This window comes from Copadichromis virginalis, linkage group LG23 (genome assembly GCF_057382275.1).
Source record: "Copadichromis virginalis isolate Kocher_CV1m ecotype Utaka linkage group LG23, C_Virginalis_male_GT1.1, whole genome shotgun sequence".
NCBI classification, from domain to species: Eukaryota; Metazoa; Chordata; class Actinopteri; order Cichliformes; family Cichlidae; genus Copadichromis; species Copadichromis virginalis.
In genome coordinates this window covers 11,581,799-11,606,469 of record NC_140639.1, presented here as the reverse complement: position 1 = coordinate 11,606,469, position 24,671 = coordinate 11,581,799, and the positions used below count along the sequence as shown (strand labels likewise).

At 45.0% G+C, this 24,671-nt stretch overlaps 1 protein-coding gene across 2 annotated transcripts; it reads left to right on the top strand.

Annotated features, from left to right (window-relative positions):
* The first annotated feature begins 1,134 nt into the window (after window positions 1-1,134).
* Window positions 1,135-23,648, top strand: rgl1 (ral guanine nucleotide dissociation stimulator-like 1). Of its 2 annotated transcripts, none has more exons than XM_085448255.1 (18): window positions 1,135-1,620; window positions 15,478-15,588; window positions 17,167-17,375; window positions 17,473-17,547; window positions 17,633-17,823; window positions 18,250-18,374; window positions 18,489-18,704; window positions 18,785-18,888; window positions 19,035-19,119; window positions 19,253-19,342; window positions 19,571-19,657; window positions 19,858-19,890; window positions 19,976-20,097; window positions 20,389-20,478; window positions 20,633-20,819; window positions 21,587-21,832; window positions 21,920-22,034; window positions 22,267-23,648. In XM_085448255.1, exons 1-18 carry the CDS (start codon window positions 1,444-1,446, stop codon window positions 22,452-22,454), a joined length of 2,451 nt encoding a protein of 816 aa, XP_085304381.1. In that variant the 5' UTR covers window positions 1,135-1,443; the 3' UTR covers window positions 22,455-23,648. The 2 variants fall into 2 exon arrangements, with proteins under 2 accessions (XP_085304381.1, XP_085304382.1); XM_085448256.1 differs by lacking the exon at window positions 1,135-1,620 and adding an exon at window positions 13,264-13,495.
* Window positions 23,649-24,671: the final 1,023 nt, after the last annotated feature.

The window sequence follows — 24,671 nt, the reverse complement described above, 5'->3', positions numbered from 1 at the left end:
TTATGGGAAAGAAAACGAGAGAGGCTTTTCTGTTTTATCTGTCTGAGTCAAACCACAATATTTAAACGATGCACTCTGAACGGTTTGGAGGGAAGCGTGTCCGCTGGATCTTTGAGCAACCCCGACGCAGACGGTCCTGGTTTAACTTCTGTAATCATTTGTATTTTCTTGGCTTATCAAGTGATTTTTGAGTAGCATTTTTAATCTAAAAGAAATGACGAACGGCAACAGAAAGCGAAGAAAGCCGCCAGTCTTCAATCTCAAATACATCAAACCAGCCAGATTAAAAAATAAAAGAATACAACTATCGAGTAAATGAAAATCTTTTACTTTAAAGTTCTGTTTCAGACCTGTGTGTGTGTGTCTGTGTGTGTGTGACCGGATGCTTGTGTTTTTCTGATGGTTGTTTATTTACTCGAGAAAACGGATGCGATGTCTGACTTCATAGTGCACCTCGCTACTGTAGAAAGCAGCTTTCATCACACCTTGTTCAGTATTAACTGCTCAGGCTACAGTGTGTGTGTGTGTGTGTGTGTGTGTGTGTGTGTGTGTGTGTGTGTGTGTGTGTGTGTGTGTGTGAGAGAGCACTGCCTGGTCCCAGATAATCCTCCTCTCTGTGTTTTACACATGACTGCTTCTTATTCCCTTCCCACACACACACACACAAGCGCTCTCTCTCTCCCTCTGGCCATCATTGTTACACATTTATTATGGTTTGACCTTTGACCCCGCTGTCACGAATGCCAACAAGCTGCGCTGCTTATCGGAGAGTTAAATCAGTAACTTCATGAGGTTGTTCACACTTCAGCTGTAACATTTTATTAGACTTTAAGGACTTTTATAACCCAAAGACGAGAACATTAAGAAAGGAAGATTTTAAGCTTAGATTAAAACACGGTCATTTCTCAAAACTCTGAGGATTTATTGAGGAACCTTTGGAGAGTCCTCAGGACCAATATGTTAGACACACTTTAAGTCTCTATCCTCACTGTCCTTTTCTGCTTTTAGTGTGTAGTTTTCGTAGGAGGGGGGCAGGGCCACTAGGTCATAACTCCTCCCCTTTTAGCTCTGATGAATGTAAGGGGCAAGGAAAGAAAGAGAGAGAGAGACAATAGACTTTAATCACTCATGTGGCTGAGAGCTGTTGGCAAACGGAGTTCCTTGAGCGCTGAGAGGGGAGGAAAAAAACAGAAGAAACAGGAAGGGAGAAGACTGAGGTGGACAACTTGAGTGGGCATTTCTCATCAGTCACACCTCTGAGCTGAAGCCAAGACCAGTTTGCAACCTTACTGAGAAGAGAGGAGGGCAAATCTGACATAAGATCATCCTGAAGGAAACCCTTTACCTCGTCACAGTTCGTAAAGGCTGCAGACGCAGACGTTTCCATCCACCCTGCCGTCCAAGCTAGAGTATGATCTGCTATCCTCGTCACCCCTGTCGCTGATGCAGGCGATCAGCATGATCTCTCACTACCCTCTGGCCACCTTCCTACCCTGGCCTACAGGCTCCTACCATCACCACTACCCCGACCTGGACTGCACCTTACTACTGGAGGGGGAGGGAGGGGTTGCCCTGCAGAGGTACCAGCCTCGCTCCCCGGAGAGCAGCCCGCGACACTGGGTCAGTCAGAGAATAATCATATCTATCAACTCTTTTGTTTGCACGAAATCTATTTGTATTTCTGGGAAGCACAGACATTTCCAGTCTCCTTAAACAATCTGGCAGCTGCTGGCCTTCGTATGAAGGCCTTCTGTTGTTTGGGAATGTGTGAGGTGCTGAAGTATGTGTGTGTGTACGTGCTGTCAAATGCTGAGTTTTTGGAAATGTAAATGGAAAAGTTTGGGAGCCAGAGAAGAGAGAAAAAAACGACACTGAGAAAAGAAGCTTGGAATTATAAACATTAAAGATACGCACTGAGGAGCAAAGATACAGGTGATGTTTGCCACTTCTGTTTGTCGGATGGTGATCTTGAGAAAGTTGAGGAGAAGCATAGGGAAGGAAAATCTGCAGATGTTACACAGGGACAGCTAACATGTACACATCCTGCATCCAGCTGTCTACACAACAAAAACCACATGAAACACACCTTTAATTTTCTCCATATATTAATCCAAGAAATCGCTTGGTTAATGTTTTGCCGTCTGTCATATGATTCCTCTATTTGGCTTCTACTTGAGTAAGTTTTATGCAATAATCTGACAGCTCATAGTGAAATAACGCAAACACGACGGTAACCTTTGGTGACACAGACGGGTGTCCGGCTGACCTCTTATGAAACGCAGTAATTCTCATTCATTCGAACGACCCCTTACTGGTCGTTCTGTGAGTGTGTCTTGTCACACACACATACAGGAGCCATAATGTGTTGGATTTTGCTTTTGTTAAATTTATTCTTCTATTCAGCTCTATTTTTATTCATCTTTGGTGTTTCTCATTTCCCAAAACAGCGTGACTGCCAGAAAATTAGCAGCGGCTTATTCCAGCTAAGCTGTGGCTATTTTTTTTGATGCACACACTTACTTGTGGTATTAATGCTGAAGTGAAAGTATGTTTGGTGTTTTCAGACAGCGCATAGGCACTTATTGGCTTGTAGAGGAGAGAAACTGAGGTCTGAAAACCAACCCGATGAAACGTCCTTTAATAAAAACAATAAGAGGAAGAAAGAATAAAATCTCCCAGAAGCCGGATTTTTTAACCTAAAATACATTTATTGCAAAATAACTGAAACTTAATAACTCCATGAGGATAAAGCACGAGCAGTGAAAACTTTGAAAAGCAGAGAGATGTGCAGACGTTTGAAAACGAAAACTCTGACAACTGAAAAAAATCTGGGTGTAAGAACAGAAACAGTATATTAAAGATCGACAAAGCCACCGCGATGACACCTACAAATTTAAAAGTGAATGTCGGGACTGTGAGGCTCAGTCTGAGAACCCGAGGATGCTATGTAAGCACATCAGATGCTGACTCCTCAGAGGGTTTCTGTCTGTTTCCTGCCTGTTTAAGAGTTTATGAAAAAAAAAGTACACAAGAGTTCAATCTAAGCTGCTAGGAAGATCACTGAGTGGTGGAGGGGCCAAACATTTGTTGCTACAGCATTCAACAAGTGCTGGAAACTGATCCAATGAGCAATTCAAAACCCATCACAGTCACTGGAGAAGAAATTCGTGGAAACATTTTTGCGAGTGTAAACAAACTGTATGAAATCATGATTTCTTCTATTTAGTCCGATAAGATTTGGAAAGTGTAAAAAGAGCCATATGATTTCTTTTATTCCATTCGTGTGTGCAGAGAGCAGGCAGGAAGTCAGCTGACTCAGTTCGCAGGAATCTCTGCCATGCTTAGCGGAGAAGGATGCTAATTGTGTGTGGGCCCAGAATTGTACAGGGGTGGGTAACGTCGTTCTTTTAAAATTAGCGCAGCGTTCTCTTTCTTCTTCTCTTGAGCAAGTCCACATGTCTATGGGAGGCTGCATTAGCTGCTACACACTCAAATTCAATTTGAGTGTGTGCAGCGTTGGTTCTGCAGGTTTAGGTTTTGCAAAGGAAAAAGAACACGAGGAGGGAAACACACGGTTCTGCTGGATTCACTGTGATTGCTCTTTTATTGGTAAACTGAGCATCTAACACAGTGCAGTGATGTATTTGTAGTTATAATTCACATTCAGAGGAGACGAGTGTGACACAGTGGTGCCTGAAGACCATCCTCCTCAGTGCTTGTCTGACATCCTGGCTGTCATGTTGCCCCATCACACAGCGCTGTTTCCTGCGATTGTTTGAAGGGGTAAGGATGCTGGAGGTTAGCCCACAGACCTCCTCTGAATGCTCAGGTTACATACATCGGCTCTGCTGTCAGATGCTTATCTGTTTGACTGTTTTTACAGAGCTGCGATTGTCCACATGCTTGGAATAGTCTTTCCATAAAATTATGTAAGGTAAAGAAAAGTATTTGTGGTGCAGCTACTTGCAGCAACTCCAAGAAATTCCTTTTAGTCATGTAGGATAACCTGCACCGAGTGCTTCTATTCTTAGTTTGCTTTGTACCCAGTTACACATGGTTATGAAACCATATCAGTCATAAAGTTAGTGACTGCAGTACTCAGCCTGTTGCAGACAGCTGTCAGGTCCACAGTTCAAGTCAGAGATGAGGGAGGAGTGCTGAGGAGGCAGTCAGTATCAAAGGTTCACTGACAGTTAAACTTACGACTGGAATGTGCACATAAAAAAATGAACTCGATAATAAAATGCATGTTTTTTGTTACATAAAATTCAACATTGGAGGGTTAGTGGCAAGTAGGAATGAAGGACTCGATAGAAATGTTGTCTTCATTTTGTGGTCTGTAGTGTCCTTTGCACCCTCCTCTTACTCACTGATTAGGCAGTTTAATTAAGCAGCAGGCCCATCAATAAGAGCTCCGGCACTGGGAATATCAGCGGATGGCTTACAGTAACCTGCAGGGCAGTTCAATAACCTCAGCTGGCCATAAGCTGGAAACACAGAAGTGACTTTATACAGGAAAAACAAGAGCAGGCAGTTTTGATGATGCTGTGTTTTCCATTGAAAGAAAGGCAGAAAGCTGAGTTAGCGCTCCTGCTTCCTCTTTCTCGACTTCTTTGGAGAGAGAAGTGCACGTTTAGTGCTGATGCTCCGTGACGTCTCAGTATTTCCAGTCTTCCAGTTCTGCCTCTTACTTGTCATTTGTTTTGATGACTTGACAATGATTTCGACATTTAGGTGATTTGTTCGTCCGGATGAAACTAGTTTTTATGCCTTTTGACCTCTTTCTTTCTGAATTTACACAAAAACAGGACCATATCCTCTTCAGCAGCACAGTTCAGTAACTTTCTGACACTACACTGACTTCTCTTTTCTCCTAAATGCGGACCTCGGCCGCCGTTTTCAGTCAGTCAGCCACGACGAATGTTGTTTACACGTGCTGCGAGTCAAGTTGTCTAGTCGCCTGCAGCTCTGTAGAGGTCCGTATTGTTAACTTCGACCTAATTAAGTCACATAATAGGACTCGTGTGAAAAGTCAATACTAAAGGCATTGCTTCTGTCACCCAAATGTCCATCCCAGGGCAACAACACCCCAGGAGCAGCCTGCTCAACTGGGGCAGAAACTCATCACACCATATGGTAGCTGTAAGGGTGCATGGTGCTGACTGCTGTGCTAAAAGTGGGTTAATATGAGGCAGCACCGGCTTTCATTTAGTTTGTTTTCAATGCTTTGGCAGCGGTGTGTGTGAGCGGTGTGTGTGTGTGTGTGTGTGTGTGTGTGTGTGTGTGTGTGTGTGTGGGGACCAAAAATTGGAAGCTTACTATACTTGTGGGGACCAAAATCCTGGTCCCTACGAGTTTGAAAACATTTTTGAGACTCAAAATGTGGTTTTAGTGACAGGGTTACAATTGGGTTATAGTTAGATTTAGGGTTAGGGTCAGGAATAAATTTTTCATTGTTAGGTTTAAGGCAAGGGGCTAAGAAAATTACGTCAATTAGATGTCCCCACAAGATATGAATACCTGGCGTGTGTGTGTGTGTGTGTGTGTGTGTGTGTGTGTGTGTGTGTGTGTGTGTGTGTGTGTTAAACACACACAAAATTCTCTACTCCTTTTCCCGCTCAGGCAGGACATGCAGCATTAGCAGGACCCGTGACTGGGATCAAGCTGGCATTGTGTGTGTGTGTGTGTGCCCAGTTTTAGTAAAGCTGGGGCTTGTTGGTTTCCAGCTCTAATATGATTGGCCAGCACTCACAGATTTTATACCAGCAGATTACTGACTGCAATAACTGTGCTGACCTTACAGTGGATAATAAATAACATGAAAACTATATGCTAAGGAACCATGGTTTTCACAGTGTTCGCTCTCTGGCAGAGTAAACATATTGCTACATTTCGGTCAATGGTATAGTATCACCGGTGACGTGAATGCGCCGTTTCTGTGCCTCGGAGCAGCTAATGTTTGCTTTTTGTGCATCTCCTGCAGTTTCATTTCCTATGAAAAAACCCGTGGATGTGCATAATAATGCTCAGAATTAATCTGAGCAGCAGAAATGAAATGCAAGGAGTGTGTTTTTGTTGCTACGGGGAAGTGCATAAAAAACAAGTGGAAACAGCACGCTGCTGTCGTTTTGGTTTGTTGGCTGCTGCACTTTGGTGTGTTTGTGTTGCTTTGTTTTGCACACGTGATGCTTTCAGAGTCGCATGTATTATTGGCTGAGCAACAGATGGTCCTGCTCTCATTAGCAGAGGGTCAGACAGCCCAACCAAGCCAGTCCAGACTGATTCATTCAGGGCTTAGCAGGGCTTAGATCTGGGAGGGGGTGGTCACAGTTGGGGGCTACAGAGGGGAGGGTTTACCATGACTTCTCTTACTCTTTTAAACACAGAGAAACCTGAAATCACCTTAGCAAGCATCGTGGTATCTGAGTCACCAGAAATCGGATTATCCAGCTTCTGTGTAACGGTCCAACTGAGCCCGTATGCAGGCTGAGAAAAACCATGTGCCCCCAAATTTTGCATTCGTTAAACATTATTTGGTAGCTTTGATGATAACAAGCCTGGACTGAAAAACAGTTTTAGCTGAAAGCTGTATTAGTTTGGTTTGTATGTGAAGTGTGGAGGAGGAGGTGGAGGAGGAGGTGTGGGGGGTCTCTTGTCTGCAGCTCTGGACTTTACTGGAAACTAATGATGTCACCCGTCCAGAGGCAGAGAGAGAAAGAGAGAGCTAGCTCAACAACAGCCGGGACAATAGATCTGAGGGGAGCAGAGACGTGACATCAGAGGAGGGGAGAGTGGGAAGGAGCGAGGAGAGGAGCGTTTAATGTGGCCGCCTGAACAAAGGCTGAGCTGAGTGAGGGAGAAACAGAAGAAAAGCTGCGTGCAGCTGTGTGTTTTCATGAGAGATGACCTGACAGTCTTTATGCCTATTATCTATTGTTTTTGCTGGATTCCCTGACCATCTCCTGCTGATGTGCCACATCATTAAAACCCCGTCACATGAACACATGTGCTGACTGGGGGCATTGCCACTGCTTCATTGCTCCTAAACGACCCATTTAAGCTGCTTTGATTCTGTCATTTCAGCTTTTTATGAAGTTATAGCAGATCATCCTGACCCATAAATCCAGCCCTCTTGTTTTTTTCCCTCTGCCCCGGGGTGACTTGAGCCTCTGCTGACTCTGGATAAACACAGCAGTTTATGAACTCTGCCCTCTGCTGGGAAGCATGCTTTGGAAACACAAACACAAACACAAACCCACCAACCACACACAAACACACAGTGAAAGGCAAGTGTGATTAAGTGACTGTGCGCGCAAAAGAGAAATGGACGACATTCTGAGCAACATCTGGTTCCGATGCAGTACCGGGAAAGATCCTCCCAAACTTTTGGACTTGACGCAGAGACTTTCCACGGCAGGATCACAGCTGATACTCCTCTCACTGCGATGAATCTCCTGTCTGCTGTTTACGCGGGAGAAAGAGAGGGACGTCTCTTTCCGGCCTACATGACGGAATGACTTTCTCTCTGCATGCCAGCATGAGCTGGTCCAGCTGTATCGCGCCTGTCTTTCCACAAGTGTGGATCTTCTCGGTTTCTGACTGTGCCGTGAACTCTTCCCCCGCCTGCCTCGGTCTCTCCCTCTCACAGCACAGATAGTGCCATTTCAAGTTAATCTCCAAAGTGTACTACACTTTCTCTGATACGTGACCTTCTTATCTAACGTGTAAACACAGAGACGTTGCACATGCCACCCAAGACCCTCCTAATTTTGTCCCCTGTGTGTTAGCGGTTTCTGTTTTTTCTGTGCTGACATTCCTAGCTGACGTGAGTCTCTCACGTAATCTGTTCATGTTAAGTACTAAATCACCTCCCGTCTCCTTTCCTATCCTTTCCTTTCCTCTCCTTTCCTTTCCTTTATGACCATTCTCCAGGACAGAGTGGCTCCACAGCCAGTCAGGTATGAGGACACCAGCCTCGGTGGAGTCGAGAGGCTGGAGGCAGGAAGCGGGAGATTTCCTGGAATGTGCGTTTTTTCCCTGCTGTGGTGTAATAACAGTGCAAGCGGTGCTCCTCCTGTTTTTGTCCCCTCTCTGTCTCTGCTGTAGCTATTCTGACCAAGGAACAAAGGGAAGAGAGTACTCGGGAAGCCCAATAATGGCTGTAATCCATCATTCAAAAAATGGCCTTCCCTTGTCAAGGGCTTTCCTAAGTGTAATTACGTCATTAGTTTTTCAACAGAGCGGAAAACTTGGAATGAGGATTTGCCTGGACGACTGTGTCGGAGTTTAGTGTGCAGTGTTCAGACAGAGAAACATGATAAACTTTGGCTTTCTAGAGAGATGCATGAAGCTGAGTTCGATTTACGGAGCTGTGCACGCGTATACATGCAAGGATGGAAAAACATTTTTTTATACAGTGTATAAAGACGTATTTACCCTGTAGCATTGTGTTACAGTATTGCACCTCTCCTCCACAGAATTTAACAGAGGTGGGACCAAGTCATTGTTTTGCAAGTCTCAAGTAAGTCTCAAGTCTTTATCCTCAAGTCTCAAGTCAAGTCTCAAGTAATGTCAGGCAAGTCAGAGTCGAGTCTCAAGTCACTGGTGTAAAAGTCCGAGTCAAGTCACAAGTCTGAAACTTTGAATTTCAAGTCCTTTCGAGTCTTTAAAAAAAAAACAACGAAAAAATAATGTTGCAGTTATGCTAAATGTAAATATTAGACCATGTAGTTTTTAAATCTGTGTTTTTCTCAACACATGACAAAATAGTGAACTTAGAAAATATACACAAATTGTGAAATTGCACCTCTTTAAAATGCAGCTCAATTAAACCTAGCTCCAAGAATAATTTTCACCGACAGTTCTGAGATAAGCTGCATGTTATTCTTGGATGCGGTTGTAGGACTGGCTTTAAAATCGCATGACAAAAATATCATACATATTAAAAAAAACTGCATCACCAACGTAGCCTGTACAACATTTGCTAGTTAGATGAAGTCAGCTATCTCATCGTAGCATATTTATATGCATATTTATAATCATACGGTTCTTGGAGTGAGTGCATACACTCATGAAGTTTAGTAACTTCAGGTCACTGCAACAAGCCCAGGTACAGTTTACCGACGGATGGGTGCAGGACCTTGAAATGCACCGTGTAGAACGAAAGACCATCGTACGTATCATAAGTTTACCAGTCTCACAAATTGTCGTCATAAATACACATTCATTAACCGTTTATTAATAGGACCTTTGAGCTCAACGGTAATTAATTAGTAGTGGAAATAATTTCTGGTACCCATCACAGAAATGTAGTAGTGACAACAATACTGTATGCTGTAATCGTACTGGGCAATTAGTGATACAAAAAACCTGTTTTATCCTGTGAATAAAAGTATATGTTTTTGTTAATGTACCATAATAACAGAAGCGAAACGCAATATTGTGTCAGGACAATTCACTATTTATGCACAATAAATAAAGGAGCATAGCGCGACAATTTCTGTTCAGCGCCAGACTTGCTTGTAACCTATATCACCAATTATGTTATGAAAATGACGTATTAACTACTAAAAAACACTGACCTTCGTGTAAATGCTTGGAGCAGACTAACCTGTGAGCTGGAGGGTTCTGGGACGTTATATTTGATCTTTGAATGGCTGCAATCCAGGCCATCCGTCGCGTCTTTGTTACTTCGGAAACATGGCTAGAACAATTTCTCTTCAACGACGTAATCCGATAACAACCGATCTCTTTACCCGTCGGCTTCCCGTGGCTGTCATGCGACCGGCTATTGCAGTTAATAATACAACGGCTTCTTGACATTTTTGTGTTTCTTTTTATCGCTGTATAACTGATTTTAATTGAAAGCCTGCGTGCGCTAGTACCGCTTGCCACGAGTTCCCAGAATCCTTTGCGGTTCTACCCCTGAATGACGTCACATTTTCAATCTCTATATAATATGCATGTTAAATTTTATATTTGGGGTAAAATATCAAGTCTTTTCAAGTAAACCGGTTCAAGTCCAATTCAAGTCCCAAGTCATTGGTGTAAAAGTCCAAGTCAAGTCACAAGTCTTAGAACATTTTTTCAAGTCAAGTCTAAAGTCATAAAATTAATGACTCGAGTCTGACTCGAGTCCAAGTCATGTGACTCGAGTCCACACCTCTGGAATTTAATTCTGATTTACTATATTTAATAATGAATGAAGCAAATAAGATGCACCGCTGTGCACGATTATAAGAACCTTTGTTTCATCCAACTATATTTTCCTAATATTATAACATATAAAACAAACGGTCTGTTTTGATCTACTCTGAGACATACTTCACATGATTGACTCTTTTCTGGACCATAATTTACAAAATGGACACAAATTAATAATATTTCAACCCAGCAGCTGACCAAGACCATAAACCAATCAGGACAGAGTTTACTGAGATCACGGGTCAGCTCAGTGTTTGATTGTTTTGCTTCTACAGTTGGACTTCTTTTTTGCAGACAGATGAGTCGCCCCCTGCTGGCCTTTCTAAAGATTGCAGCTCTACTTTCAGTCCTGGAAGTTCATCTTTTATTTACAGTCTGTGGTTCATGAATTAATTGAAAGTGTGATAAGCTTCATTTCATTCTTTAAAGTCAGCTGACCTGCTGGCTCGAATCTGGTGTACCTTCTTACAGAAGGTGGATTTTCCCAAATGTCAGGCTGTTTCCTCTTGGATTTGTCCTTCAGAGCTGGGATTGACTGAAACCAGAAGCAGCTCTGAATTTACTGAAATCTGCAGTCTAAATCTACTTTAGAGCTCAGAGCAGACTTTAATGGGCCCAATGGAAGCAAACTGAAAGATGAGCACGCTCATCGACTCGTCCATCAGACAGAGCGGCAGCTGTCACGCTCATCAGACGTCTTGTTTACACTGAGGGATGACATCACTCCCACTGTGAGACCAACACTCCAATCCCCAAGGGGCTGAGCTAGAGGTCGTGTGGGGTCACAACCTTCCCACTGGCACTCTGGGCTTCCCAGAGTTCCTAAGACTGGGCCTGGGAACTGGACAGCAGCCAGATGTGCAGCACGATGAAGATTCAGCTAGAAGAAAAGCCAATCCTGTGCGGTTACCGCACATGGAGAACCACCAACTCAGTTGTACTCCTGGCAAAGCTGGGTGGAGCTACAGTGCAGTGCTGTGTGTGTGTCTGTGAGTGGGGTGCACCGTGGACGACAGTGGGAGCCAGTGACGAAGAGGGTGACGTTTGGGAGCCAGGGAGGTGGGTTGGGTGATTACGCATCTACACACAAAAAACACACAATTTTGAAAAGGGGACCACCACAGATCTACCTCCCACTGCTTCAGAAGACAGTTAGCATCATAAGGCTTCCAGTGTCCCCTCTGGATAAGGCCTTGTGACTATTGGATCACCAATTTAGCATTTTAGCGCATGTAAATGAGTCACAGGTGGCTCATTTTTTCATATTTGTTTACAATACACCAAAAGAGCCCTCACAACGCAGCCACTCGATTCACATCCTCCTGTTTATTCACAAAAGTGGGCTGTTTGAGTACGTGTGTAGACACAGTGGAACAGAGTTATCCATTCTCACACACTCGGCCTGTTCTCCTCTCCGGTTACTGACAATGCACAGTAGCGGTGACGCCATCTGAAGCCTTCCTTGTATTGTCCCACGCAGGGACTGCGAGGCTGCAGCTGCTTCATACAAGAAGGGCCTACAGTCCATCACTTCATCCTCTTAAACAACATCTGTATGTTAATGCATTATAGCAATAATCTTCATTTTAACTGCCCATATGGAAAGGAAATTGTAGTTTTATAGCTTTCTCCATTCTCCTGCAATGATTTGCTTATTAAAGTGTCCCATTTGACTAAGAATTATGACTCCAATTAGGATGAAAATGGGAAAATTGCCATTTGCATGGGTAATTCAAAGCATAAAGGAAAGTGTTTTCACTTTTTCTCCACATGGGTGGTGCTTATGTTCGTAATCGGACCGGTGAACTGTATCCATAAAGCTGGTGTGTTTCATCATCAACCAAAGAAAACCCTGAATGTGTTAGAGTACAGGATATCCACCCTGACTGCAACAAACCGCAAAAAACCCAAATCCACCATAACAGGTGTTTAAAAAATAAACTTTAAGTGAATTATTTATGGTCTTTGTTAGCAGTCGGCTGGATTACTGTAATGCGCTTTATATTAGGGTCAGTGCTTCATACTTTACTTATCTACAGAGGATCCAAACTGCTGCAGCTCATCTTTTAACTGTCACTTGAAAGTTTGAGCACATTTCCCTATTTTAGCTTCACTTCACTGGCTGCCCCTTCATTTTAGGATTCATTTTAAAATTCTTTTATTTGCTTTTAAAGCCCTCCATGGCCTAGCCCTATCTTATCTCTGTGAGCTGCTACAGCCTTATACAGCCACCCGCTCTCTCAGGTCAGCTGATCAGCTGGTCCAGGACTGAGCGTAAACTTAGAGGAGATTGTGCTTTTGCTTTAGCAGCTCCCAAACTGTGGAGCGATCTGCCTTTAGAGATGAGACAGGCCTATTCTTTGACACCCTGTGAGATGTTGTTTTTTTAAGCTGATTGTATGTTGTTGTTGTTTTTTCTAATATAGGGCTGTTTTAATTTTTATGTATTATGTGTTTTTTTTGTTTGTTTTTGCTGCTTCGTTTTATCTATTGTTCTTAACTTATTTACTGTAGAGCACCTTGGTCCTGTTTTAAAGTGCTTTATAAATAAAGTTGGATTGCCTGCCTGAGAAGCTTCACGTTCTCTCTCAGCAGCCGCGAGTTGGTGAATATTCTGGATGAATTTTCACTTAATGAGGACAAACAGGATTGAAAGAAAAATTTAAGTGATTAGGCAGTTTAATTTAACCCCCCCCCCACCACCACCACCACCACCACCATAAATTATACATTAAATTTAAAAATGTATTTTAAAAAAAGTTTACTATACGAAGGTAGAGCCTAAAATATAATTTCTTTAAAAAACAAACAGCGATGAATGAAAATGACTATAAAACAAATGAGAGTTATTGGTGATTAATGAATGAAACACAGGTTATAACCAGGTTATACTACAAACACGTTATTATTGTTTTTTGAGTCAATGTTTTTATGAATTTCGGAGGAAGGACATTTATGCATGTGGAATATTTTGCACGCTCGAGTCCCAGCCCTGCGTGTGCGCTGATGTCAGTCTGATGGAAGTTGGAGAAAGAGCTCGGGGGAGGAGTTTAAATGGGGCTGCTGCGAGTGCAGGAAGGAGGAGTCTGCTCATTCAGCGGAGAGTCGAGCGCCTGTTGACAGAGGAGGGCTTGGAGTTTGGAAAAGAGCGCAGTGAACGTTTGCGGATCGCAGTTTATTTTGAAAGGAGCGCATCTTCTTGTGTACGTGCGGGAGAAACGTCGATCTCTGATGCTGACTTCAGATCATGAGAGAAGCGCTCACTATGAAGTTCGCCTGGAAAACTAAGATGGTAAAAATCCAAGCGCAGACTCGCAGTGTCTGTTGTTTGTGGTCAGAGTGGGGGGGGTTAGAGTGGAAAAGGGGGTGAGTGTTTGTAGGCTTGGGAAAGTAGCGGATAACTGAGTGAGGGGGAGAGGGCGGGGGTGGTGGTGAGGGTTGTTTTTACTGCTGCGTAAAGATGTCGCGGTGAGCTCGAACCTGTACGTGGAGGAGTTCGGTTCAGTGGATAATGCTGAGAAATGTCCTCACCTGATGCTGTAGATCCAAACTTCTTCGTGGGTTTTTTATGGGCTCCACAGCAAAAAGCAGAGGGGGAGCAAAAGGCGAGGCCCCGGGGCCATCACAGCCCGTGCAGCTGGGTCCAGGCGAACAGATCAGCGCCACTCTCCTTATCTCCGTTATTCTTCCCAACCAGCTGATGGGCTGATGTGCAGATTAGAATTATTTGCAGAGAGAGAGTAATGTTTGTGCAGATTTTTGAAGGATCCCAGGTAGTGCGGTGTAAAGAGCTCACCTCCTGCTCTCTGAGAACTCTGTTTTTTGGATGCTTGGATATGTTACTGGCTGCTTTCATTTGCATTTGCATTGGGAAAACAACAACAAAAAGCAAACTTGATACACAAAGAGAGTGTAGCTTTTTTTTAAAAAAAAAAATCTGTCCACCTTTCAGAAAGCAGTCTGTGTGTGCAGACTGTGAACTCAGCAGCCCGGCCAGCCAGCACAGGGACCTCCCGCTATTGTTTTGGGAGTGTGTGGACTGCATGACTCATACACTGATGTATTTATCTGTCTCTGTGCCAGCCAGCGGGCAGCAGCCAAAAAAGAGAAAGGGAGAGAAACATGTTGCTGACCATAGGACAAGATGGAGAACAGCAGCATGGGACGGGCGTGCAGACATGTTTCAGATCCTCTGACTTGCAGTAACGCAGGCGCGTTGGCTGGTTTCATCTGTCAGAGTCGGTTAAAATCACATCTTTTTGTTTTTGGCTTTCTTTGAATATCTGCCCCTCACGTGTTTCTGTTCGAATCCAAACACTGCCGAGTAATGGCTGAGCGCCACTGGTCTCCAGGACTGACCATTGAACTTGCTAATGGTGAGTTTGGCCCTTGATCTCTTTGCCGGCGGCCCGTCTGTGTGGACTTTATGGGGACGAGTAATCTTGGCGTCCGTTGCCTTTGTGTGAGGACTTGGCTGAGATTTTGCCTGTGTGCTGTTTATAGGCACCTTATCCTTCGATGGCTGTCCGCTCCTTCTGTTTTCGTCTCCGTCTCCATGTGTTGGTGTCTGAGCCGGCCTCGGCCTCTGTCTAGATGCGATATCTGAGCAGCAGTTTGGGGTTTTGATTCCTCTCTGCTCCCTCTGTTTGTTTATGCACTCTGCTGCCGTCATTGATTTACAACCAGCAGCAGACGCAGCGCTTTCGACTCGGTGGATCCTTTTAGTCTCGGTGTGGTTGCGACACTGATTTGTAATCAAGCGCCGCCGACTTGTAGAAGCAGACAAACCGACAAACTCATATGTTCATAGAGGGGGGGGGGGGGGGGGGGGGGGAAGCAATGTAAATATTACTGTGGAGGTGTTTATTCTGGACTTGGCCCATTCTGGCTCTTATCTACAACTTGGGTGAGCTCGGGTAAAGCTGTCCAGCTCTGACTTCAGCTCCAGAGACACCAAGACATCATGAAAGACATGGATTGGGAATAAAAGAGGGAGTAGAGACAGAGAGGAGGAGGGAGGGAGGCCTGGCAGGCTGCAGGGATGGGGGTTGGGGAGTTGGTCATTCTTGATGTTTTACTGCACTTCACTTCTTCTTCTTAGTTTTTTAAGCACTGGAGTTGTTTGTGTGTGCGTTTTTCCGTTCCCTCTGCTTTTCTCATACACAAAAATCACTTTCCTTTCTTGTTAAACTACTGAAGTTAGACTTGTGTTGGTCAGCTCTGCAGCGCGTCTGTCTCGATCTTTCTAATATTTCCACCGATATCTTCTTTCAGAGCTCAGTGCAGGACTGGGGGGAGGAAGTAGAGGACGGAGCAGTCTACAACGTGACGCTGAAGAGGGTCCAGATTCAGCAGGCGGCCAACAAGGGAGCGAGATGGCTGGGGGTGAGTAGGCCCTGACGAGGAGCTGAGCTCCAAACCTTCAAACGTTAAAAGTTCAGACTCCTTTCTGCACTCTCAGCTGCTGTAGAGGGAAAAAAGTGAATGTTTTTAAAGCAAACAATGTCCGGATTAGATTTTATCGTGTCCAGATGGCTTTTTTTGTTTAAAGCAGTCCAGTTATCTGTGTTCAGACTGCTGACCTTAAAAATGGCAAACCTAATCTGTATTGTCTTCTCTCGGGGCATTGTGCTCTACCGAGGCTCCTATTGTTTTAACGTTTGAGCTATAAATCTCCCAGTGGAGACAACACCTTTGAGCTGCCTGCTGAAAACGAACAGCTTCACCAGAGCGTGGACCGTTTAGCCAAAGCATGTGATTTCCTGACTTTCCGAGCTGCCAACAAAGCCAGCACGTTCCCCTGTTTTGCAGAATGCTGGTGTGACATAGTTTCCCACAGTTGTGCATTTTTTCAGTGAATATAAGGCATTGCCGTTTCCCCCACAGAGCTGTTTATGTATCCGTAATAAGATGTTATGCAGTGCATCATTATACTGCACAGACGGGGCAATTAGGAGCATTGTTTCTCTTAGTTTCATAGTTTCTCTGGTGAGTTTTCCCAGAAAATGCTAAAGGATCTTCAGGATATTGTGTTTGTTAGCTTCTTTGGAACTGTGTGGCTGACATAAGGGATGAGAGCTGGCGCATAAAGAAGAATCTGATATCTGCTGCGAGCCTCCAACACTGCCTGGATGTATTGACAGTGGTGTAAGCCCAATTAGAGCTGATTAAAACAACATGGGTGTTTTGTGCAGAACAAAGAGCGAGCTCCCAATGAGATGAGTATATTTACTATAAACAGTCAGCTGTACGAGAACAAAAGCAGCTCCAGTCTGCACAGTTTGAGGCGTGTGTGTGTGTGTGTGTGTGTGTGTGTGTGCAGTTGTGCTCATTGTGGCGGTGCCGTGGATCGCCTCGGACAGATAAATAATCAGACTTTTTGTGTGCTCCGTGCTGTTATCGGAGGGGAGAAGTCGACTGTGCCGCCATCCTCCTCTCTGTCTGGAGGGATGGTGGAGGAGGGGCTTCGCTGTGATTAAAAGCAGATTGGAGCGTTTCCTGTTGTAGCGTGCTAACTTCACCAAGGTCTCTCTCTCTCTCTCTGGGTCTTGTGCCACCCCTTACTCTCTCTTCTCTCTCTCCCCTGCTGTTTTGCAACCACCCGTTCTGTTTTCCCTGTAGACACAATAGTCGGACACATCTGGAGAAATCCAAATTAAATATAGGTCACCGTACTGTTTCCTTCATCCCCCTGATGTTTCGAGCCCTCGTTGTTTGTTTCCATTTCTTTCAGAGTTCCTCTCGACCCTTTACTTAAATGTATTAAATGCATTACAAGCACCAGCCAACTGCAGAAATGCAACAGTTTAAAAATGTATAAGGCAGATGGGTGACAAGTTAAAGAAACATTTGTGGATTTGTTATGAATCACTGTGTCCCTGCGGTAGACTTACCCACGGCTGTAGAATAGGTTTCTGGTGGTTTTTGCTTAAATTTGTCATAATTCGCATGTTTCTTGTTTAGGCGGAAGGGGATCGCCTGCCTCCTGGCCACACGGTGAGCCAGCTGGAGACCTGCAAAATCCGAAGTATCCGTGCTGGAACGCTGGAGCGACTGGTGGAGACTTTGCTCACGGCGTTCGGAGACAACGACCTCACCTACACGTCCATCTTCCTCTCCACCTACAGAGCCTTCGCGTGCACGCAAACCGTACTGCAGCAGCTGCTCGACAAGTAGGCTGAAATGACACGATCCGAACTGAAAAATAATACTCTGCCTGTTTGTTGTGGCGATTTTTAAAACGCGTCGTCTTCTTATTTTCTGTGACAGATATGGAAGCATGGAAGAAAACGAGCAAGGCGCTGACAGATGCCACAGCTCTGAAACCACCGGCGCCATCAGAAAGTGAGCTGCAGTGTGACGTGCGCATCAGTGTTCCCGCTCACCTGGATTTCCACCTCTCTAAAAGGTTTCCCGGCTCTCTCCACAGCACCTTGGCTTCGATCCTGCGTGCCTGGCTCGATCAGTGTCCCGAAGACTTCCAGGAGCCTCCAGATTACCCCTGTCTCCACAGGGTGATGGACTACCTGCGCAAGGTTCTGCCAGGCTCAGAGGCTCTCAGAAAGGCAGAGGGTCTGCTGGAACAGCTGCAGGCTCAGGCCGGCATGGATGACACTGATGGTACTGCTATTTTCTTTTTATTTATTTATCTTTTTAAGCTTTGCATGACTCACAATTTTAAAATTCCTTCTTTACCTTGTGCTGGGCCTTCAAGCAGCACAAGCTGCCTTTAAGCTAACTTCCCTCTGATTGGCTACCCCTCACAAACAGAGGATTTGAAGAGCACTTGGGTGGGGTGGAGTTCATATTATGAGTATTGCCTCTCTGTGATATCATGCAGATGATGCTGACGTCAGTATTGTAAACTTTGACCATATTTAACGAGGATTCAGTGTTTACGCTGAGAACGGCTCACATCACTGCCTCCTGTATTCATGGGAAAAAGCATAGCAGGTCTCCTTTAAAATGTCTTCCTCCGACGCTGAGAAACGATGCGTTATCTTAGATGTGTCGTTTATTTCCTGTGCCTGTTTTGTTTATTTTCAGCTGGTTTCCACAGCAACCATTCATATAGCCTGGGGGAAGAGGATGAAGCGGAGATTGAGGTCCAGGAGGACTTCCTGTCGTTTGACGCCGACCTGGTGGCCGAGCAGCTGACCTACATGGATGCGGTAAGTGGAGGGAAATGATGTGGAAACAGGAGGGAAAGGTTACATCCCGTTTCTTCTGCGTCGCCTCACTAACATCGTACTCTTTGGGGGGGGCTTTTCTTGGTGGTGCTTTAGGTGCTGTTCAAAAAGGTCGTACCCCATCATTGTCTGGGCTCTGTCTGGTCTCAGAGGGACAAGAAGGACAACAAGCACAGCGCTCCCACCATCCGTGCCACCATTACGCAGTTCAATGCTGTCGCGGCCTGCGTGGTCAACACAGTGCTGAAGCACAGACAGCTCAGGCCTCACGTCAGAGCACGGGTCATCCAGCGCTGGATAGACATCGCGCAGGTCGGCCGAAGAGACAGACTCGCTCACGAACGCTTGGAATCAGTAAGAATGTTATCTGACTTGTGATCGTCTTTTAACAGGAGTGCAGAATACGGAAGAACTTCTCATCTCTGCGAGCCATTGTGTCGGCACTTCAGTCCAACCCTCTGTACAGACTGAAGAGAGTGTGGGCCTGCGTGCACAAGTAAGCCTCCGAACTCTCGTCTCTGCAGATGATCTCAGCTGGTTTTGATAGTAACGAGATCTCGCAGATCCTTCGGTGTGTTTTGCACGCGTGTTTTCCTGCCATGTCACATCACGTTAGCTGACGCGAATCTGCGCTTGTTGCAGAGACAGCGTGCAGACATTCGAGGAGCTCTCCGACATTTTCTCGGACCATAACAACTACCTGACCAGCAGAGAGCTACTGATGAGGGTGAGTGTGTTCATTTCATATCTGATCCAGTTTAGGAATGCTTAGTAACCATCTGTTACTCGAAATCCCAAAATTGCTTGTTCGCCGCATGGTTGGAACCAGAATTGGAGCCATTTTTTTGTTTGCCCCACAGGAAGGCACGTCAAAGTTTGCCAGTCTCGAGAGCTGTGCCAAAGAGCACCAGAAACGCACCCACAAGAGGCTCCAGCTGCAGAAGGAAATGGTAAGACAAATGCCGGCTGACAACGAGCTTTAGAAACAAACGCCAAACAAAGCGGTGTACTCTACACTAACTGCTAGCCTGTGCAGATCGTGAAGCCACACAGCTCTGCTTACTCCACGTGCCACGCTCCCATTGTTATTATCATCGCCATCTGCAGAGAACAAAGTGTAAATAAAGATGTGACTTTATTGCAACATCCCACGGAATAATCGAACCGTTCCTCCACAGGGAGCGATGCAGGGAACGATACCGTACCTGGGGACTTTCCTCACCGACCTGACCATGCTGGATACGGCCCTGCCTGACCTAGTGGAGGTAAGAGCACCTGCTGATCGTGTGTGCGAGTGTTTGAACATTTGAAAGTCTATCTGTCAGAAATGGGCCCAAGTTTCCATAAGTGCGTGAGGAATTTTGTCGGTGCGTTTGTGGAGCTGTCCGCCGAACGCTGTTTGCGTAAGCGGTCGCTGGCGCGTGATGTCTCGGCTCTGACGGCGTGCTCTTTGTGTCTTCTGCAGGGTGGTCTGATCAACTTTGAGAAGAGACGCAGGGTGAGTCTTTAGTCTGCCTCCTTTGACGTGATTACAGTTACTCACGTGGTGTTTACTCTGAGCAACCTTCTTTGTGCCTCTGCAGGAGTTTGAGGTGATCGCTCAGATCAAGCTGCTCCAGTCGGCCTGTAACAGCTACTGTCTGACTGCAGACCCAGCTTTCCTGCGCTGGTTTAAGGGCCAGCCTCAGCTCAGCGAGGAGGAAAGGTACACTCTACTCTGAATACCTTTTTTATTTTCATTGCACCGTTATCCATGTGATAATAAGCAAATTAGTGCATGAGTCATGGTCTGCTGGATCCATTCCCCCACAAATACACCAGAGCAGCTTTGTTCTGTCTTTTCTTATCGTCTCTCCCTGCTGATTTTGTCATTTCTTTAGTTCCTACTGATCTGTTCTACATGTTGTTTTGCTCTCTGAGCGCTTTTTTTTGTCTCACTGCTATTCTTGAAACCACCATCCGCTTGAAGGTTCACTGTTAATACTCTTTCTTGCAGCTATGCCTTGTCTTGTGAGATTGAAGGTCTCGGTGACAGCAGTCCGACTTTAACCAAACCTCGGAAAAGCATGGTGAAGAGGCTCAGCTTGTAAGTGCATTAAGAAAGGGGACATTTTTCGAAGCTAATAAAGACGAGTGCTGTTTTTAAATTTGAAGTGAAGTCCAGAGTAGAATGAGGAAATGAAACTGCAGGGACTTTTTAATGTTTTATCATCTAACAGCTCGCTTCATTTTCTGTTCAGGCTTTTTCTTGGAACAGACAGTAATTCGGCCAGTTCTCCGGTCAGAGAGACGCCACGCTCGCCCCCTACTGGCAGCTCCGGAGAGAGCATGGACTCGGTCAGCGTGTCCTCCAGTGACTCCGGCAGTCCGTCGGACAGCGAGGGACTCGCCACCCCGACTCACACCTCCGACTCCCAGCAAAACAAGGTGGGTGACAAAGCCACTGGGAGGAAGTGCTGTGCACTAAAAAAAAGTACACAACTTTATTAAAAACGAGTCAATTCCATTTAAATTTTTTATTGGATTAACATTTTTACACATATAAAGTTGCACATGAGAATTAACAAATGTTCTAATTTTTGAGCATTCACTGGCCACTTCATTAAGTATGCATTTTCCTTCAGAACTGGTGCAGTTCTTCATGGCACAGATTCAACACGGTGCTGGAAACATTATTCAGATTTTGTTCCGCGTTGATATGAACGCGCAGTTCATCACACAGCTGCTGCATCCGTGACTCTCCCGTTCCCTCGCGCCCTAATTCTGACCCTGTATGAACTGTAGCCTCAGTCTCCTGTTCTTAGCGGACAGGATTGGTGCAAGTGTGGTCTTCTGCTGCTGTAGCCCATCTGCTACAACAAGCATGGACCTATTGTGTATTCAGAGATGCTCTTCCGCAGACCTTGGCTGTAATGATGGTTGTGTGGGAAAGTCCCAGCAGATCAGATATTTCTGAAATATTGAGAGCAGTGTGTCTGGCACCTGCAACCACGCCACAGTCAAAGTCTCTTTGATTGGACGGTTAAATAGGTGTAATGAGCCAAGTGGCCGGCCAGCGTATAAGCTACATTTAACTCTTTTGACACAAGATGCAAAATGAAGTAAATGTTGGAGTTGTGTCAGATGATAATGAATCTTAATAATAATTTTAATGAAAAATGAAAATAATTGTTGTTTTTCATCGTGACCCCCAGCTATCAGAATCATCCTCCTGCACTTCACTCCACTCTATGGACACAAACTCCTCCACAGCCAGCGTCTCCGTGATTCCTACATCTCCCTCCTTCCCCGGGCCTTCCTGTATGCACCGACGCTCCATCTCCCTCACACCCCTGTCTTCCCCGAGTCAGACTCTAGCCTATAACACCCAGGCCCAGGACGCCTGCATCATAAGAGTCAGTCTGGAACACGGCAACGGAAATCTGTACAAGAGCATACTGGTGAATAAGTACTGACGCTTCTGCTAAAGATTTACATTTTCACAGTTTATGTTAAAGCTAACTTAATCTAATCTGTCCCACAAACAGCTGACCAATCAGGATAAGACCCCAGCTGTAATCGCTAGAGCAATGGCAAAGCACAACCTGGAGGTGGAGCCGGAGGAAGGATACGAGCTGGTGCAGGTCATCTCGGAGGAGAGAGGTAAAACATCTTTGGGAACTGTAAGCTAACCGTAAGCTAACATTGCTCGCTAGCAGTAGTCATATAAAAACTCAATTCTTTAAGATTTGCACGTCAGAATTTTAATTTATTTTTTCCACTAATCAGCTGTTTTCAGGCTTTGTGAACCACACTGCCCTCTGTACTGGTGTGAAGATGGTATCACTGGTTGTAAAATTTACCCGGTTCTTATCCTGCTCTTAATTTCTTTCAGAACTGGTGATTCCAGACAACGCTAACGTTTTTTACGCCATGAACACGTCGGCAAACTTTGACTTCCTGCTGCGGGTGCGGGGCTCGGCAGGCCGGCCCGTGCAGCTGCGTAGCCGATGTAGTTCCACGCTCCCGCGGACCCAGCACCGCTCGAGCCTCTCGCTTAGACTTAGCAAAGTCACGTTGTGACCCTGCCGTGTCACCACTAACCCAGGGCGAGACACGACGGAGGGTGGACATATAATTGGATGAGGAGCTCTCTGGGATCCAGGGTGGAACCCTCCGGGCTTTCAGACTTTCCCTCTCATCCCGAACTGTGCCATTCCTCGCCCAGCCTTAACGTGAACCTTGGATGTGGATTAAACTGCTAATGCCTGTGACAGAGTGAAACAGTGACCCCAAGTGGCCTGAACTCTTTACTACAACAGATATTTTTTGCACATGTATTGGGAGCACCAACCTCCTGACCTCCAACAGTATTCTGATATTGAATGAACTCCTTTATGTCTTGTGACGTACATGTAGCTCAAGCTTTACCTTTCTCCTAATACAAGAGTGCTGAATGCAGAGACAGAAGATGGAGCAGTGAAAGAATGAATGAATGGACCTCTAACAGTATTCTGAATGATATTAATAATTGACAGAAGCTGTGATGCCTTTGGTTTCTCTTGTCAGACAGCTACGTGTGTGTGTTCTTCTCCATATTGTGAGCTGTGTGACGAATGCATCATTTTGTGCATTCTGATTGGTTCCAGTACTTGGTTTTATCAAGTCCTCTGCAAATGCTGAATTGCCTTACCCGCCCAATGTTTTGGGTGTAAAGAGTGTTTGAGCTTCTTTCTAATCTAGAGAGACTCTCAGATCTACAAAAAACCCGAGTTGTACAAGAACAAAAAGGATAAAGCGGAGTATCGTACTGAAATGGAAAGTATTTGTACCTCTTTGCCCTTCATTATATGAACTACAGAGTTGCACTTGACAGTTGGTAGCAGATGCCAATGGGATGTGAATATGGGAGAGCGTGCAAACTGCCGCGTGAAGTAGTTTGCTCCCTCTTCACTAAATGAGTTTCTTTTTTGTAATTTTGTTGCTTTTTCTATGCTTTTTGTAACACAGTTCAAGCCACACATGTATACCAGACTGGAGCATTGCTAACATACATGCTAATTGTGTCAGAGTGTCATAAATCTGGCGGGATACTTCATTTCATTTAACGCCGTAAACGCCCATCTGTTTGTCTGTTTCAAGACATGTCAGAAGCCTTCACACTTTCACTCCACCGCAGATAAAAACTGAACGTCACGTGAAAATGTTCCCATTAATTCAGCCTCGGTGTTTGTTCTCCACTGCCAAAGACTCTGAATAAATAAATTATTATCACTATTCTGACTCATTGCCTGTCGTGTTTAATGACTTTATTATCCGTAAGGCCTAAGGAAGCTTCGCGTCTGTATTTTTACCCTTGTGCAGTGGCAGATCACGTGCTCCGCACTGTTAGGACTGACATTGCTGCTCTGGACTGAACCCAACTCATTCTGCTGAGTGGGAAACGTTTGTGCTGACTTGAACGCAGCAGTCATGACCTTCCTTCCTTGGTTATACAATTTGTTTTTTAGGAATTCAAACACGAACGTGTGACATCCACAGGTTTTACTGTAAAACAGGACACGGCAGAAGCAAATGAGATTCCCCTTCTTTAAAAACACTAGATTTTACATTCTAAACATTATCACAGACATTAATAGGTTGTCCCTGTGTGATGTGCTGGTTAAGTTGCTGGTGGGTGTTCTTGGTTGTTTCAAGGACTCGTTCAGCTGACAGCCTAACAACTGCCAATAAAAGAATTTCATTTTAATTCAAACATGAAATGATGAAAAGAACTAAAAAGCAGAGACTAGTCTACTTTTTCAAAGCAGTCACCATGTAAGAGGCAATACAAAATGAAACGAACAGTTAAAAGTATGTGTGGGTGGGTGGGTGTGCTTATGAGGACCAATGTAGTGTTAGACCCTGTGATTGAGGGTCATCACTTCACCTTCAAAGGCCTGTTTCGGGGTTAAGGATAGAGTTTAGGATTCAGGTTAGAGCGGGAATTTGTGCTCGATTAGTTTGAGGTCGACAGCTACAGAATAAACCGGGAAGACGTGTTTGTGAGAAGTGTTGCTGGGGTTTTATGCTACCCTCATGGAGTTTCATTTTGACAGATTAGTCAGAAACATGTTGGCGCTCCTCCAGTTCCTCTCACACAGAGGAGCAGATACCGGTCCTTCTGTGACAGACGCTCACAGCAAACCTTGGTGTGAAGACACGCATGGATGTACCTTTCTGAGACCATCTCTTCCTGCCAGTATCGAAAAGGACACCAACAAAAAGCAAAACCTGAGAAAAACGAGTAGGGAGGAAGAA